Below are 13,791 nucleotides of genomic sequence, written 5' to 3'. Positions count from 1 at the left end.
TTATGCTTATAAATCTAGCTCAAGAACATGTTTTAATGTTTATTTATGAGAAATAAATCAAATATATAAAAAAAGAATGATCATTGATAAGTATTTCATCTGTGCTCAAACCTTTAATGATAATTGGGAACTCTGCTTGGCAAATACCTGTTGAAAAATGTCTCAATTTGTTAGTATATATTGATTTTATATTTTGAGGATATACATAACTAAGAAATGTAATTTGAATAGAATCATCGATGAAACAATTATTTACAGTTAGCAGATCACGGTCATTTTTAATCAAATAAGAATTTTTTGGTGATGTGTTGTTAATAAATGCACAACTTTCGATCATTAGAGGGCCATCATAATGATAAATAATTCCAACTCCTGTGTGCGTGTTATTGATGAAATTACAATATTGCAAAGACGAATTATAATAAATATTGAACATTTCACCTTCCCAGTTTGTCACTTTATTATTTACAATCGTTATATAATTAATTTTTGTTACGTAATTATGTGTAGAACACTCAAAATGTCCAACTGATTTCGCTAGAGATTTACAATCTGAGAAATTAGTAGATGAAACTAGAATATTGCCATTTTCAGCGTTGATTCCACGGTCACCAACTTTTTCGTTTCCTGTATCATAAAAAGAGCACTCAATTAAAAAAATTAATGTTATTTGTCCCAACTTTTGTATATGAAAATTCTCCGAATTGTTGGTATTGGCATACGCTACAGCAAAATCTTCGTTGAACAATCGAACTGTTGCTACCAGTGACGAAATTGATGCAACCACCATTGCCTGTTGAGCTGCATTTATTGAAATAGCAATGGTTATGCAAAAATAATGTGTTTGAAACAGAATTGAAGTCAATAACTTGATCATTATCATCAATAAAATTGCATGAATCTAAGTAATATTGACCTTTTTGAGAATCTGGATTACAGTTTAAACAATTTACGATTTTACTGCCCGTAAATCTGCCTTGAAAGTAATAGTACCAAACATCGTCATCCAGAAGAGACGACTTATTTCAAAGTCATTCAAACAAACTGTAGTTTTCTTTTGAATATTGTAAATTATTTTATATTACAGTATTTAAGTAAGCCTGCATATTGATATAATTGAATAATATTTTCAAAATATTTGACAAAATTCAATCATTGTCAATTTGAGGAAATTTTGTCAAAAAGTGAAGACTGTCTTCCTGTACATTGAATTCAATTACCTCTGAGCATTAGTGAAGGAAAAACAATCATTGGGTAAATAACCACACTTTAATACTATTTTTAACAGCTACCCACCTAGTAATGGGAAAAAAAATCATTGACATAAAGACTAAGAAAGTGTTTTGAATAAATTGCATATATTTATTTGAACAATCAATAAATTTTAAAAATACGAAGGTCTTTTTATTATATCATAAAAAAAATCATAAATTTATTTTGTTTCAGGTGGTTTTTGATCAGCTGGTTGTTGTTGAGGTGCTTCAGCTTGTGGAGCGACTTGTATTGGTGTCAAAACATCAGTATCTCCACTAAGTGTTACTCCATAAATATCGCCACCCTTTCTAACTTGAACTTCGCATGTCAAATCTTCTCTGTTTCTCTTGATAGAGACATCCATTCCGTAAAGCTGTGCCAAGTACTTGAACAGCAAAGCTCTGTGGCGAATAGCACCAACCTGCAATTGGCCAAGCATAACGACATCAGAATGTGTCTTATACTTGCATCTAGAGACTTCTGCTTCGTAAGGAATTCTTCCACCTTCGAAAGCTCCTCCCATTTTTTGGATAACAAACTGTGCAACACTGTTTGCGATGTGTGGCCATTCAGGAATGACAACTGTTACTTGTGGTTCAACAGGTTCATTCTTTTTTGCTCCTTTCTTCTTTGGTTGTGGTGTTTCTGTTGGCTCTACTTTGACAGCGAAACTGTCTGCGAGAGCTTGAATTGCGTCCTTTAATCCTGGATCTCTGTTTTGATCCAAAAGAAGGGCTTCTATTCTAAGATGGATGACGTCATTAAGTAAGTCATCAAGGGATTGGTATGTCTCAGAACGTGGATCGATTGAGTAAAAACCATCTTTGATCTTATCTCCGAAATCTAAAACGTCTTTCACCCAGAATTTCGCGACAATGTTTGAAGAACATAATGTCTCCAAAGCTGTTGTTGCAAACTGTGAAAGATTGAGATTGATCATCTGTGAAGAAGCTGCGAATCTCTTCAGCTTCTCGATCAATCCGAAACCGCATAATTGGACTGCGATTTCTCTCTTCATCGCCAAAGAATTGATTGCGTGAAGAGAATTCCTTCTGATTGCAACTTTCTTGTTCGAAATCAATGTGATCAAGACTTGCATGAAATGTGGCTTCGATGCAATGCTTGCACGTGCTGTCTCGTCAACAGCTAATGTAGCAAGGATGAGCAATGATGTGTTGAGGATATCTGGGTATTGGGATGTGATCAAAACTTCCAAATCTGGGATGCATTTTTCAATAAGCATTTGTTGTAACTTTGAATCACCAATCATCTTGTAAAGCATTGGAAGAATGATCATCTGGATCTCAATATTCCAACCACGCTCATTACCAATCTCTGGGGGTGCTGGTTTGGCTTCTGCAGCCAATCTTTCTGCCTCTGCTTCAGCTGCGGCTTTTTCTGCTGCTGCTTTCTCGGCGGCAGCTTTTTCTGCTGCGGACATTTTGACGTTTGTTTGCTCTGGAGCTTTCTCTGGCTGTGGTTCTGGCTCTGGAGCGAATTCTTCACCGGTAACTGTCAAGTGCAAGATGGAAATAAGGTGTTCGATGGCTCCAAATTCGTGTAATTTGGCACGGATACTGCGATTCTCGCAAACATGGTCTAAAATGACAAGGGAACTCTTCATGATGGTCTTGGAGTTTGGAAGTTTGACATTTTCGGGGTTGATGATCTCTTTTCCGAGTAATTTGCAGATACGACTTAATTGGTCGGTTTCGAGAAGGGCTGAATGGGTATTTGCGTCGTTTGAAAGCTCTGCAAGGATAAGAGACATCTTTTCTTTCTGTGGAACTTCTGTTTGGATGGAGAAAATTCTATCAAGGAAGAAAGGTACTTGTTGTGATAATGCGCGTGAAACAATTGGGATCTTGCAGCAGTTCTTGAAGATAATGAGGAGATATGGGATGACTGGATCGAATTCTTCAAGATCATTTAAGGCGGTTAAGAATTTGTTAAGTAACTCTTCGTCAAAATGATATTGGAATGATTGGACGTTGGATATTTGTGAAATGATTGTATATGCATATGTCTGTACGTTTTTGTCGGCATCTTCGAGATATGGAAAGACAGAATTCCATCCTGCACGTTCTTCAAAGTGAACGATGCACTCTGGATCTGTAAGAATGTTGCCCGTTGCCTGAAGAGCGTTGTTGAGAACTTCTTCATCGAGATCCTCTGTAGCCAAGAAATCTATGAGGCTATCAAAGAGTCCGCTGGTTAATATAGCGCGGCGGTTCTCGAAATCTGTGCTCATTCTGAAGCATGCAAGTGAAACTTGTGATTGAATTGTAGGATCATCGCGTTTAAGAGCTTCCTTGAAGGCATCAAGTGCTCCATTAGCAATAATTTCGCGAGATGTAACTGGATCTTCAGCAAGAGCAACGAGAGCTTCAAAGCAACGCTCAGATAATGATGCAGTATCGAATTGTGATGCGAAATGTACTATATGAGGTACTGCGCCTGATTTGGAAAGGAGCTCAAACGCCCATTTCTCTTTGCAAGCAGAATTAGCAAGCGCTGCTAAATACCATGAAATAACGATTAAAACTTGATCATTCTTGAAATTTGACGCTAATTCTACTATTCGTTGAATTGTCGCATTTACCATTGATTCGTCTGAAATTCTTTCGCGTAATGCTGAAATAGTTGGCATTAAAACGTTTGGTTCGTTGGATGCCATAAGTAGAAGAAGTGTATCATATGATTCTATTGTTATATCCACTGGTAGATGGACTTCATCGAAGTCGTCTGCAACAGCGGTCATAAATATTGGAAAAATCCGTTATCAATCAAGTTTACAAATTCTAACAAATTTTCTAGATTTGCATTTTCTTATGATGTATGTAAATGTAATCTGATGTTTGTTAATTTTTCTAGTAAAAAGTAATATCAAAATGCTTTTTATTTGAATTCAATTTTTAAAATTTTGCAATTTTGGGCGTAGTATATCTTAGTTCTTTTGTTCATAGCAATTAATAAATAATATATTGTTATTCATTGCTGAATGCTAACAATTCCCGAATGATATTAAAATTGCATATCAAATAGCTCAATAGGATTAAAATATTAAGCAGTTAATGCAGTTTGTAACAATGATATATATGTTATAAGCTAAATGCAAGTAATATCTTTATCAATGTTAATACTAATGTTTTGGTGAAAGAACAAAAGCATGATAGATAAAACCTTTTGCCAAAAAGCATAAACTGGGGAAAATGTCTTTTATGATTTCTCAATAAGTTCAGAAAATAAATTATAAATAAAATGAATCAAAATTTAAAATCCGTATTTGTTATTTCAATATCATTATACTAATTTTGCATTTGATGTGATAATTGTCCGTTTAGAAATGTCACTTTTCATATCAATTTTTTCGTTTCTACAAAGAGCAAATCATGAATATTGAGTCTTTCAAACAATATGATGACTTTATAGAAGCATATCAAAAACTGTTTCGATTAAAATCAAGCGAATCTATCGAAGAAATTCTAAACCTAATTTCGACTGTTTTGATAAACAAATATCATGTTGCAAAATGCCAGATGTTTTTAAGTATGTTAGAAGCAGTTAAATATAATTATCGATCATTATCTCTATATCTCAAATTAATTAATCAATTTTTATCATCTTATTCATTAAAAGATCCTGTTACAAAGGCTACAATTTATGAATATAAAAATACCAGAAACATTTTAGATGAACTTAATTTAACTATTTCTACAGGTTGCAAAGAAATTTGTCAAATTACTCCCATGTCTGAAAAGCCATTGGATGATGAAGATGAGCTTATCACCATTGATACTGAAGCTGAAACTATGATCATGGATGATGACATTGAAAAATTCAAAAACTATATTACACAAAAGCCAATCGAAGATATCAAAATAAAAATTCCTGTCTGTAATGCATGTTCTTTAATTGAAGCTTGTGCATATTATGGTTCTGTAAATATTTTCATTTTCCTTAATTCATATAAGAAATTTGAAATAACAAATCAATGTTTGTACTGTGCAATTATTGGCGGAAATACTGATATTATCAATGAATGCTCTAAAATTTGTCAAATTAATTCAGAATGTTTCAAGGCCGCGTATTTATCACACAATAATAAATATCTTGAATATATTTTCACTCATGATTTAATTGATTTTGAAAGTTTAACAACCAAAGAAACACGTGAAATAGCAAAAGCTCAAAATTTGAAAGCGGTTTTTCTATTGTATTTGAAAAATAAGAACTCAATTATTCCATGGTGTGCAGCATTCCCACAAACAACAGAAATTCTTAAAAGTGGAGAAGTTGAGTTGCTAATTTCTGACACTGATAAAGAAACACTATTACATTATGCAGCTTTTTATAACAATGTTGAGGGTTGTGAATTTCTATTGAATCATTTTCATGCAAGTTGTGATGACGATGAATGGCCTCTTCATAGAGAAAAGAATCGTAAAGGAAAAACCCCACTTCATCTTGCTGCACAAAGAAATAGTAAAGAAGCAGCAGAACTTCTTATATTGAATGGTGCTAAAGTTGAAGCAAAAACCTATCAACGTGAAACACCTCTTCATGAAGCTGCGCAATATAACAGTAAAGAAACTGTCGATTTGCTTCTTTCTCATGGTTCTAAAATTAATGCCGAGGATAAATTAGGAAATTTGCCGATTCATTTTGCTACAGAATTTCTTCATTATGATATGGTAGAATATCTAATTTCTCATGGTGCATCAATAAATGAACAAAATGAATTTGGAGAAACTCCTCTTCATATTTCAGTAACTCATGAATATAAAGAAATAATAAATCTTCTTCTTTCGCATGGTGCAAATGTTAACACTGAAACACCTGATGGACAAAGTCCCCTAACAGATGCCGCCCAAATTGATAGAAAAGATATTGTAGAACTCCTTATTGCACATGGGGCAAATACAGAATCAAGGTTAGATGAGGGAAAAACTGCTCTTCTTGCAGCCATTGAAAGAAAATCTAAAGAAATGGTCGAGTGTCTACTCTCTCATGGTGCGGACGTAAATGCTAGTGATTCGGATGGAAGATCAGCTCTTCATTATACAATTATCTATAAAAATTTAGATATTGCAAAAATTCTAGTTTCGCATGGTGCTAATATCACATCAAAAGATCATAATGGATTAACTCAAATTAAATTTGCACAATATTTCAAAAGAAATGAGATACACGATTTTTTGGTCTCAATTCAAGAAAAACATCAAGAAAAGTAATTATCTACATGCCATTATAATAAAATTACATCAGAGTGTTCTCAATTTATCAAAGGATGATTAAGGATTATGGCATGTAAAACTTTTGGTATATTTAAATTTAGAATATGGTATTCAAACATATGTATTAATTTTTTATAAGCTTCTAACACTAGTAACTCTTTTGAATAATAATTGATTATCACAAAAATCAGAATTAATTTGATTTATGGCCAAAATCGGATGTGATCAAAAGTATTGTGTATATATAGTATTGAATATATATATATATATATGACTACAAACGAGATTTACACGCCTAATATCAAATTATGTTCTTTCATTTAAAAAGTAAAAATTAAAAAATAAATATAAAAACATATTTATACTTGCTTAACAAGGAACTCAAAGGCTTCTTCAGCTGTATCGAATGCCTCCTTAACATGGAAAACTTGTTCTGGAGGTAATCCATTGTAATTCCAAAATGGATCTTTAATAAGTTCGAAAAACTTTTCAACTGAGATGTCTGTAGTCTTTGGCTGTTGTGGTCTTGGTGGAGGAATTGAGAAATTCTGAAGTGGGTTCGGCGCATTATTTGTCTTTACTGGTTCTTCATCTTCTGAAGGTTCTTCTTCTTTAACTGGTTCCTTCTCTTCTTCCTTCTTCGGTTCCTCAACTTTCTTCGGCTCTTCTACCGCTGGTTTCGGTTCTTCCTTCTCAATAATTGGACTGGAAAAGTCACTTTTTGGTGGAATACCAGTGGCACTTTTTGGTTCCTCCGGGGAAGTTCCCTTTATCCCCTCAGAAGCTGCCATTCTTTGGGCCAAAGATATTGTTTCCATGGAAACTGAATCATCAGGAGTTCCGCTTTCTCTCTCCTTCCACTGCTTAAGCTCGTTGTTCCTGAAATCTTCCCATCCATCAATGTTTTCGGAATATAAATCAATTTGTTCGGCAATCATCATTAAAAATCCAATTCTTGGAACGGATTTACGCCATTCTGAACGTCTTGCGTTCTTTAGTATGTAAGGAGCGAATAGATCAGCTGATTTCTGTGCAAGAGATGGATCTTTTGTGGCTTCTTTGAAGAAATTAACATATTCCAACATGAAAAAGGTGTTTGAAGTGTCCGCAATGAACTTTGAAGCAAGTGGCTTGAAGATATCTTCGCATTTGTTATAAGCAAACTTAGTAAGAATGGAAAGAGCTGCAACAGATTTCGGATTTGAAGGTAATGGAGAAAGAGCTAGTTTCTTTGCTTCTGAAACGATTGTAATATTCTTTGGAAGAATAAGAGCAAGCTCTAGAACAGGTAATTGGAGTTCTTGGTTCGAGAAAATTTGAGGTAAAATTTCCGAAATTCTGTTTGTAAGAGGAGATGGATTAATTGATGAAACAATTGATTTAACAACTCTAATTAAAGCTATTTTTTGTTTCAATTGGATTTTGGCCGAATCTGAGGCAAGTTTTAAAAATGGAGCTGATTTCCAGACTTTTGGTGCAGCTCCAAGGTCTTTTCCTGCTGCAATAAGTAAAGCTGACCAAATGAACCAGCAATTTTCGATTTGAAGATTTGAAGCGATTGTTGTAATTAAATCGGCAACACCTACTTTGTCGCAAAGTGCAAATAGTGTCTTGTATGCATCTGGATACGTATTAAAGAAATTGGATGTAACTTCGGGGATTTCTTTGAAAGAATTCATGAAAAATCGAATTGAATATCCACTTTTAACTTCATCTGTTGAATTTATATATGAAAGAACCATTTCGGCAAGTTTTTGATCTTGAAAAACGTATTTTAATAAAGGAGATTTAACTCCAAACAATTCAAGGCCTAATTTGGCTGTTTTTACATTAGAATTTGTAAATATTATTTCAATTGTCTTCTTGAGATTTTCGTTTTTGATTAGAACGTTCATTAACTGTTCATCTCGGATTCTAAAGCTTTGGAAAAGAGATGGATTAGTAATTACTGCTTCCATATCAACTGGATCATGGTCGAGAATATTAGAAAGAGAGTTTTCATCATCTTCTTGAGTATCCCAGAAAGACATCACAAAAAAAAGTGAAAAAAATCAGAAACTTTCATCTTTATTAATTAAATGTGTTATATATAATTCTAATATTTTTGAAATTTTCAGAGTTTGATTCTAAAATTACAAATTATTTATCAATTCAAACACAAAATTTCTCTATGAAAATCCCACAAATAGTTTTGCATTTGGTCAAAGAGATTAGGTTCTCAAGAAAATTAATAATAAGTTATTTTTTGAAGGAAATTGTTTAAATCGAAATAAAAACCTGTGATAGTAATATAAGATTAAATGAGAATTGGTAGCATCGAATGTTATGTGGTATAGTTTTGATGACAGGGAGCATTACATAAGAATGAGTGCAATAAATAGCTTCACAAACAAAATTCCTATCTGATATAGTTTTTCCTGCAAATAACGATCCACCCTGATAAAATTGGGTGACATGAACATTATAACTTGAAGGGATTTTATAAGGTACATTAAACAGACCGCAGTAATTGATATCAGTAAGAGAAGAGCTTTCAAATGCTCTTGTATGTATCTTTTTCAGATTATCAGGTAATGTTAGTGATTTCAGTTTGCCTGTCATAGTAAACAGAAGATAACTAAACTCCTCAATTGTCTTCGGAAGTTTCAGTTCAAAAAGATTATAACAGCCAGTAAATGCAGAGTAACTCAATGTTTTAAAAACGCCGCATCTCAGATCAATCTTCTTTAAGTTGAAGCAGCTTCGAAACAGAAACATATCGACACCTTCAAGTCTATTTTTCAGAGTAAATTCCGTGAAACTACAACCGCTAAAACCTCGACTACTTGCAACAAACTTAACTGTTGGAACTAAATCTGTATAATAGTATTTGGATGGGAAAGCGTATAATGTTGTGAAGAGCTTATCATAAAGAGCGCCGTTGAAAACAACAAAATTTGGACTTTCACTTATAAAAAGTGACAAATTTACACAATCTACAAAAGCTGCCATTCCAATTTTGGCAACATTTCGAGGGATGGTAATATTTGGAAGATATAAGCATGTGGTGAATGACCATGGAGGAATTTCAATAAGATTTGGAGGCAGAATGATATTTTCTAGTAGGGAATTAGCAAAAATTGAATCACCAATGATTTCTAGATAAGAGCACTGAGAAAAGCTTACATATCTGATTTTTGAGTTTGAAAATACGGCAGAACTTATTTCTGTCAATGATGAAGGAAATTCTACTGATTCAATTGATGAATTTGAGAAACATTTTGATCCAATAATTTCAATTGAATCAGGAAGAATAATTTTAGTAAGATTACAATTGGAAAAACTATTATTGCAAAGCTTAATAACAGTTTTACTTTCAATTTCCCTAGGGATAGATAATTCACCCTCATAAGATATTGAGATTGCAGGATTGACATCATCTCCAATTTGTATGAAGTCAGTATTATATGTTCTATATTTAATTTCAACGCCATTGCTGTTGTAAATGTTTATTGAGGCGTTGAAATGTCACTTTTTGTTTGTCAAGATATAAAATAAAGTTCGCTCAAGGACCATAAATCTGATATTTTCATGTGCTTAGTCAAAAATAGATTAGTTAAAATACATGATTATTTACTTTAGACCAAAACAAAGATAAATAACAAAATAGAATTTAAATTAAAAATGCATTTATTAATTCCAAAAGAGCAAAACAAAAAATGCTCAATAATGACAAAGCCATTTCCAACATGGCCAATGTTTGTTGTTCCAATGGGCTCAGTCATATTTTCATTTCCATTCAAATATTTTATATTTTCAAGGATGTCACTTGCAAAGCTACTTCCTCCACCACCTCCTCCTAAATCAGCACCGCCACCACCGCCAAAATATCCTGATCCACCCCCACCTGCAGATGCTTCTGAAGTTGAACATGAATTTCCACCTGTCAGCTTTTCACCATTTTCTGCCAAGCATGACAAAGATGCAGATGTCCCTGGGTAAAATCCTCCATTTCCGGCAGAACTTATTGTGGCTCCTGTTCCAAAACCAGAACCAGCTCCATTTCCGGCTATTAGTCCTCCATAACCACCAAAAGATTCGACAGTTCCATCCGTATAAGCATAATATCCGGACCCTCCTCCGGATCCTGAGACAATTATTATGTTAGATATATTATTTTCAAATGTGATGAAAGTAGATCCCACCACCTGTGCATGATTTCGAATGGCTCCAGCCTTGCGAATTAGATCCTCCACCATAAAATACACTATTAATAACAGATGTATTACATTGTCCTTGCTGGCCAACATATATTCTTAATTTTGTAGAAAATTTCAGTTTTAATATACCTTCTGTATATGCACCTCTATTATATGTTGAATTATGAATAAAGCCTCCTTGAGCACCCCACACACGAAGTTTGGAACGTCCTGGATTTAGTGATGAGCTTTGAACACTTCCTGTATAATCAAATACTCTGCTGGAGCTCAATAAATTTTGAAATCAATTGAGAGATCGGATCCGATATTTGAAAGGTTAATTTATTATATACATAGATAAATCTCGCACCAAATATAAATAACTAATGTTACCAATATTGGTGGGAAAAAAATAGTATTTGAATTTTTTTATATTGTCGTGAGAAAATTTGGATGCAATGCATAACAAATACCAGTTTCATACCATGCAATTAGAGCGATAATTAATATATTATGATGAACATGATAATTGCTAAGTCTAAATCTCTCAAAATCGAATGTTGGAAGTCTCAACATTTCGATTTTCAAAAATCAATATACATTTAAATATCCCTGTCAAACTAGTGATTCATGTACTCCATATACTATTGTTCTTGACAAAGGAATGTATAAATTCGAATCGTGGGGTGCATCTGGAACATGTCTAGGCAATCCTGGAAATCAAGGATTGGGTGGTTATACTTCAGGAATTATTTACTTGAGAAGTGTAACTCCATTCTATCTATTTGTTGGTGCTCACACAGATTTTAACTATAAAACTAATGTGGGAACTTATTATGCTCGAGGCGGAGCATCTTCTGATATAAGATTGACTGTAAACAGTAATTTTGATTGGTTTGATCCTGAATCGCTAAGGTCTCGTATCATGGTTTCTGCCGGTGGAGGAGGTGCTGAATGGATGGGATCCATTGGTGGAAATGCTGGCGACTTGGAAGGTAGTGATGGAAAAACTGATTGCAGAAACAATGGAGTAATTTGCAATGAGATCGTAAGTAAAGGAGCCAATCAACTTCGAGGTGGAAATGCTACCAGCCTTAACATGTTTTATGATGGAACAATTGTGCGACAATATGACAGTTACGAAGGGAAGTTTGGTCGAATAGTGCATCCAGATGGAGTAAATATAGGAGGCATGGGAGGAAATGGATATTATAGTGGGGCAACACTAGGATACACCGGCGGTGGAGGAGGAGGAAGCTCTTTCATCTCAGGTCACGAAGGATGTATTGCATTGAAAAGTTCATTGAATGAAAATCCATCGAATTCTAGTATCCACTATTCAGAATTGTATTTCACTCAAACTCAAATGATCCCTGGAAATGAAACGATGCCATTATATTCATCAAGCAATGCAAAAGGCAAAGGTAACAAAAACGAAGGTTGTATTCGTATTACAATTCTTACCAAGGATTGCAGTTACTACTACAACTCATATTTTCAAATGAGTTATTTCTTTCCTACCCTTATTTTTCTTTTGTTTGACTCCAAATAAAAATTGTGTATATATTTATGTCCAACACTGAACGATTTTACATCCTCGATGTTAGAAAATGACAAGTGCAAACTACAAAAAAAAATCAAGGGAAATCATAAAAAAATTTCATGAAGATAAATTTATAATATAATGTTGAAATAATAACATTTGTGTTAAGGGTTTCGTTTTGCTAAAATTGTCACTTTTATAGCATATTTGTTTTTGGATGTTTTGCGAAACCAAAAAAAAAACTATGATATACAATGTGTGTGTAAAGAAAATAAAAAAAAAAAAAAAAAAAAAAAAAAAAAAAAAAAAAAAAAAAAGGTAGTGGGGCTTCCAGGCACTTCGTGCCTTCTAGCCCTGAAGATGTTTAGGAGAAATGAAGTTTTGAGGACATACATGACTTTGAGTTTAGATATGACAAGATAGAATATGAGAGAGGTCCTATAAACCGGAGAAAGTGTCATATAAACATCTGTCATTTTACTCAGAATTTTACTCAGAATTCAATAAAAAATATATTTTAGGGTAGAAGGGTATATCTACCCGTTTTCTAACCTCTTTTCTACCCATATGTCCTTACTGAAAATATGACCTTTGACCGAGTAGTTTTCATGCTTTGTCACTTTTCTGTCACTTTTCAGGAAAAAAACATTTTTATTGTATATAAAATGAATTTTACAAAACCACCGTTACCCTTCTTTGGAAATAAGAGTAGATGTAAAGATATTCTATTGAGAGAACTTAAGAAACTACCGAATGGTCTAACATTTGTAGACTTGTTCGGTGGAAGTTTCTATATATCTCATTTGTGCCATACAATATTCCCAGACTCAAAGATTATATGCAATGACTTCGACAACTATATGGACCGTCTCAAACATATACCAGACACAAACAAAATATTGAAAGAGTTAAAGAAAAAGATACCTATAGGTAAGATGGAACGTATACCATTAGATAAGAAAAATACTGTCAGAGAGGTTTTGAAAAAAAGCAGAGTATATTGACTGGGATAGTATATCTTCTAGACTATTGTATAGTGGTTCTATAAGAGTTCATGACATTGAAACACTTATGTCAAACGTTTTATATCTTAACTATACAAATGTTTTCAAAGAGGACATAGAAAAATATATTGAGGGTATAGAGTTTGTGAGATGTCATTGGACAGAGTTGTATGAAAAATATAAAGACAAGGAAAATGTTTTCTTTATAGTGGACCCGCCGTTCTATAACACATATGATTTTCAATACCAAGTAGACTGGACTTTGAGAGACTCTTTAGAAACTTTAGACGTTTTACATAACCATCCATGCTTTTACTTTACATCCGATAAAAGTGGTTTGGAAAGTGTCATGAGATGGTTAGAGGACATACATGACTATGAGTTTAGATATGACAAGATAGAATATGAGAGAGGTCCTATAAACCGGAAAAAGTGTCATAACAAAGAAATTTTATTGGTAACTAAATGTGGTTTGAAATAGGACTACTTGTTTTAGGTTTTTTCCATTGTGTCATTTACTTATTTGACGTGGCAGAAAGATATAGAGAATATGAAGATGAACCAATGCCTGCAAA

General features: G+C 33.5%; 6 protein-coding genes across 6 annotated transcripts, besides 2 other annotated features; 2 read left to right on the top strand and 4 right to left on the bottom strand.

Annotated features, from left to right (window-relative positions):
* Positions 1-1,353: 1,353 nt before the first annotated feature.
* TVAGG3_0171890 (armadillo repeat-containing protein 3 family) lies at positions 1,354-4,031 on the bottom strand (the record flags this gene model as incomplete). Its single annotated transcript, XM_001305037.2, has 1 exon — positions 1,433-4,015. One exon carries the CDS (start codon positions 4,013-4,015, stop codon positions 1,433-1,435), a length of 2,583 nt encoding a protein of 860 aa, XP_001305038.1.
* Positions 4,032-5,003: 972 nt separating this feature from the next.
* TVAGG3_0171880 (spectrin binding) lies at positions 5,004-6,488 on the top strand (the record flags this gene model as incomplete). The annotated part of the gene is made up of 1 exon (XM_001305038.1): positions 5,004-6,488. The coding sequence occupies one exon, from the start codon at positions 5,004-5,006 to the stop codon at positions 6,486-6,488; it is 1,485 nt and encodes a 494-aa protein (XP_001305039.1).
* A 317-nt stretch (positions 6,489-6,805) lies between these two features.
* TVAGG3_0171870 (uncharacterized protein) lies at positions 6,806-8,521 on the bottom strand (the record flags this gene model as incomplete). The annotated part of the gene is made up of 1 exon (XM_001305039.1): positions 6,851-8,521. One exon carries the CDS (start codon positions 8,519-8,521, stop codon positions 6,851-6,853), a length of 1,671 nt encoding a protein of 556 aa, XP_001305040.1.
* Positions 8,522-8,750: 229 nt separating this feature from the next.
* TVAGG3_0171860 (ribonuclease inhibitor domain-containing protein) lies at positions 8,751-9,532 on the bottom strand (the record flags this gene model as incomplete). The annotated part of the gene is made up of 1 exon (XM_001305040.2): positions 8,751-9,482. One exon carries the CDS (start codon positions 9,480-9,482, stop codon positions 8,751-8,753), a length of 732 nt encoding a protein of 243 aa, XP_001305041.1.
* Positions 9,533-10,108: 576 nt separating this feature from the next.
* TVAGG3_0171850 (glycine-rich protein family) lies at positions 10,109-10,729 on the bottom strand (the record flags this gene model as incomplete). Its single annotated transcript, XM_001305041.1, has 1 exon — positions 10,109-10,729. The coding sequence occupies one exon, from the start codon at positions 10,727-10,729 to the stop codon at positions 10,109-10,111; it is 621 nt and encodes a 206-aa protein (XP_001305042.1).
* Positions 10,730-11,179: 450 nt separating this feature from the next.
* TVAGG3_0171840 (glycine-rich protein family) lies at positions 11,180-12,238 on the top strand (the record flags this gene model as incomplete). Its single annotated transcript, XM_001305042.1, has 1 exon — positions 11,334-12,221. The coding sequence occupies one exon, from the start codon at positions 11,334-11,336 to the stop codon at positions 12,219-12,221; it is 888 nt and encodes a 295-aa protein (XP_001305043.1).
* Positions 12,239-12,499: 261 nt separating this feature from the next.
* Positions 12,500-12,595: a terminal%2Cinverted (terminal inverted repeat of Maverick-3 transposon ID:TVAGG3_0171650).
* Positions 12,500-13,791: part of a mobile genetic element that runs on past the window's edge.

The sequence above is a fragment of the Trichomonas vaginalis genome, chromosome IV (genome assembly GCF_026262505.1).
Source record: "Trichomonas vaginalis G3 chromosome IV, whole genome shotgun sequence".
Taxonomy (NCBI): domain Eukaryota; phylum Parabasalia; order Trichomonadida; family Trichomonadidae; genus Trichomonas; species Trichomonas vaginalis.
This window is presented reverse-complemented; position numbering and strand designations above follow the sequence as displayed.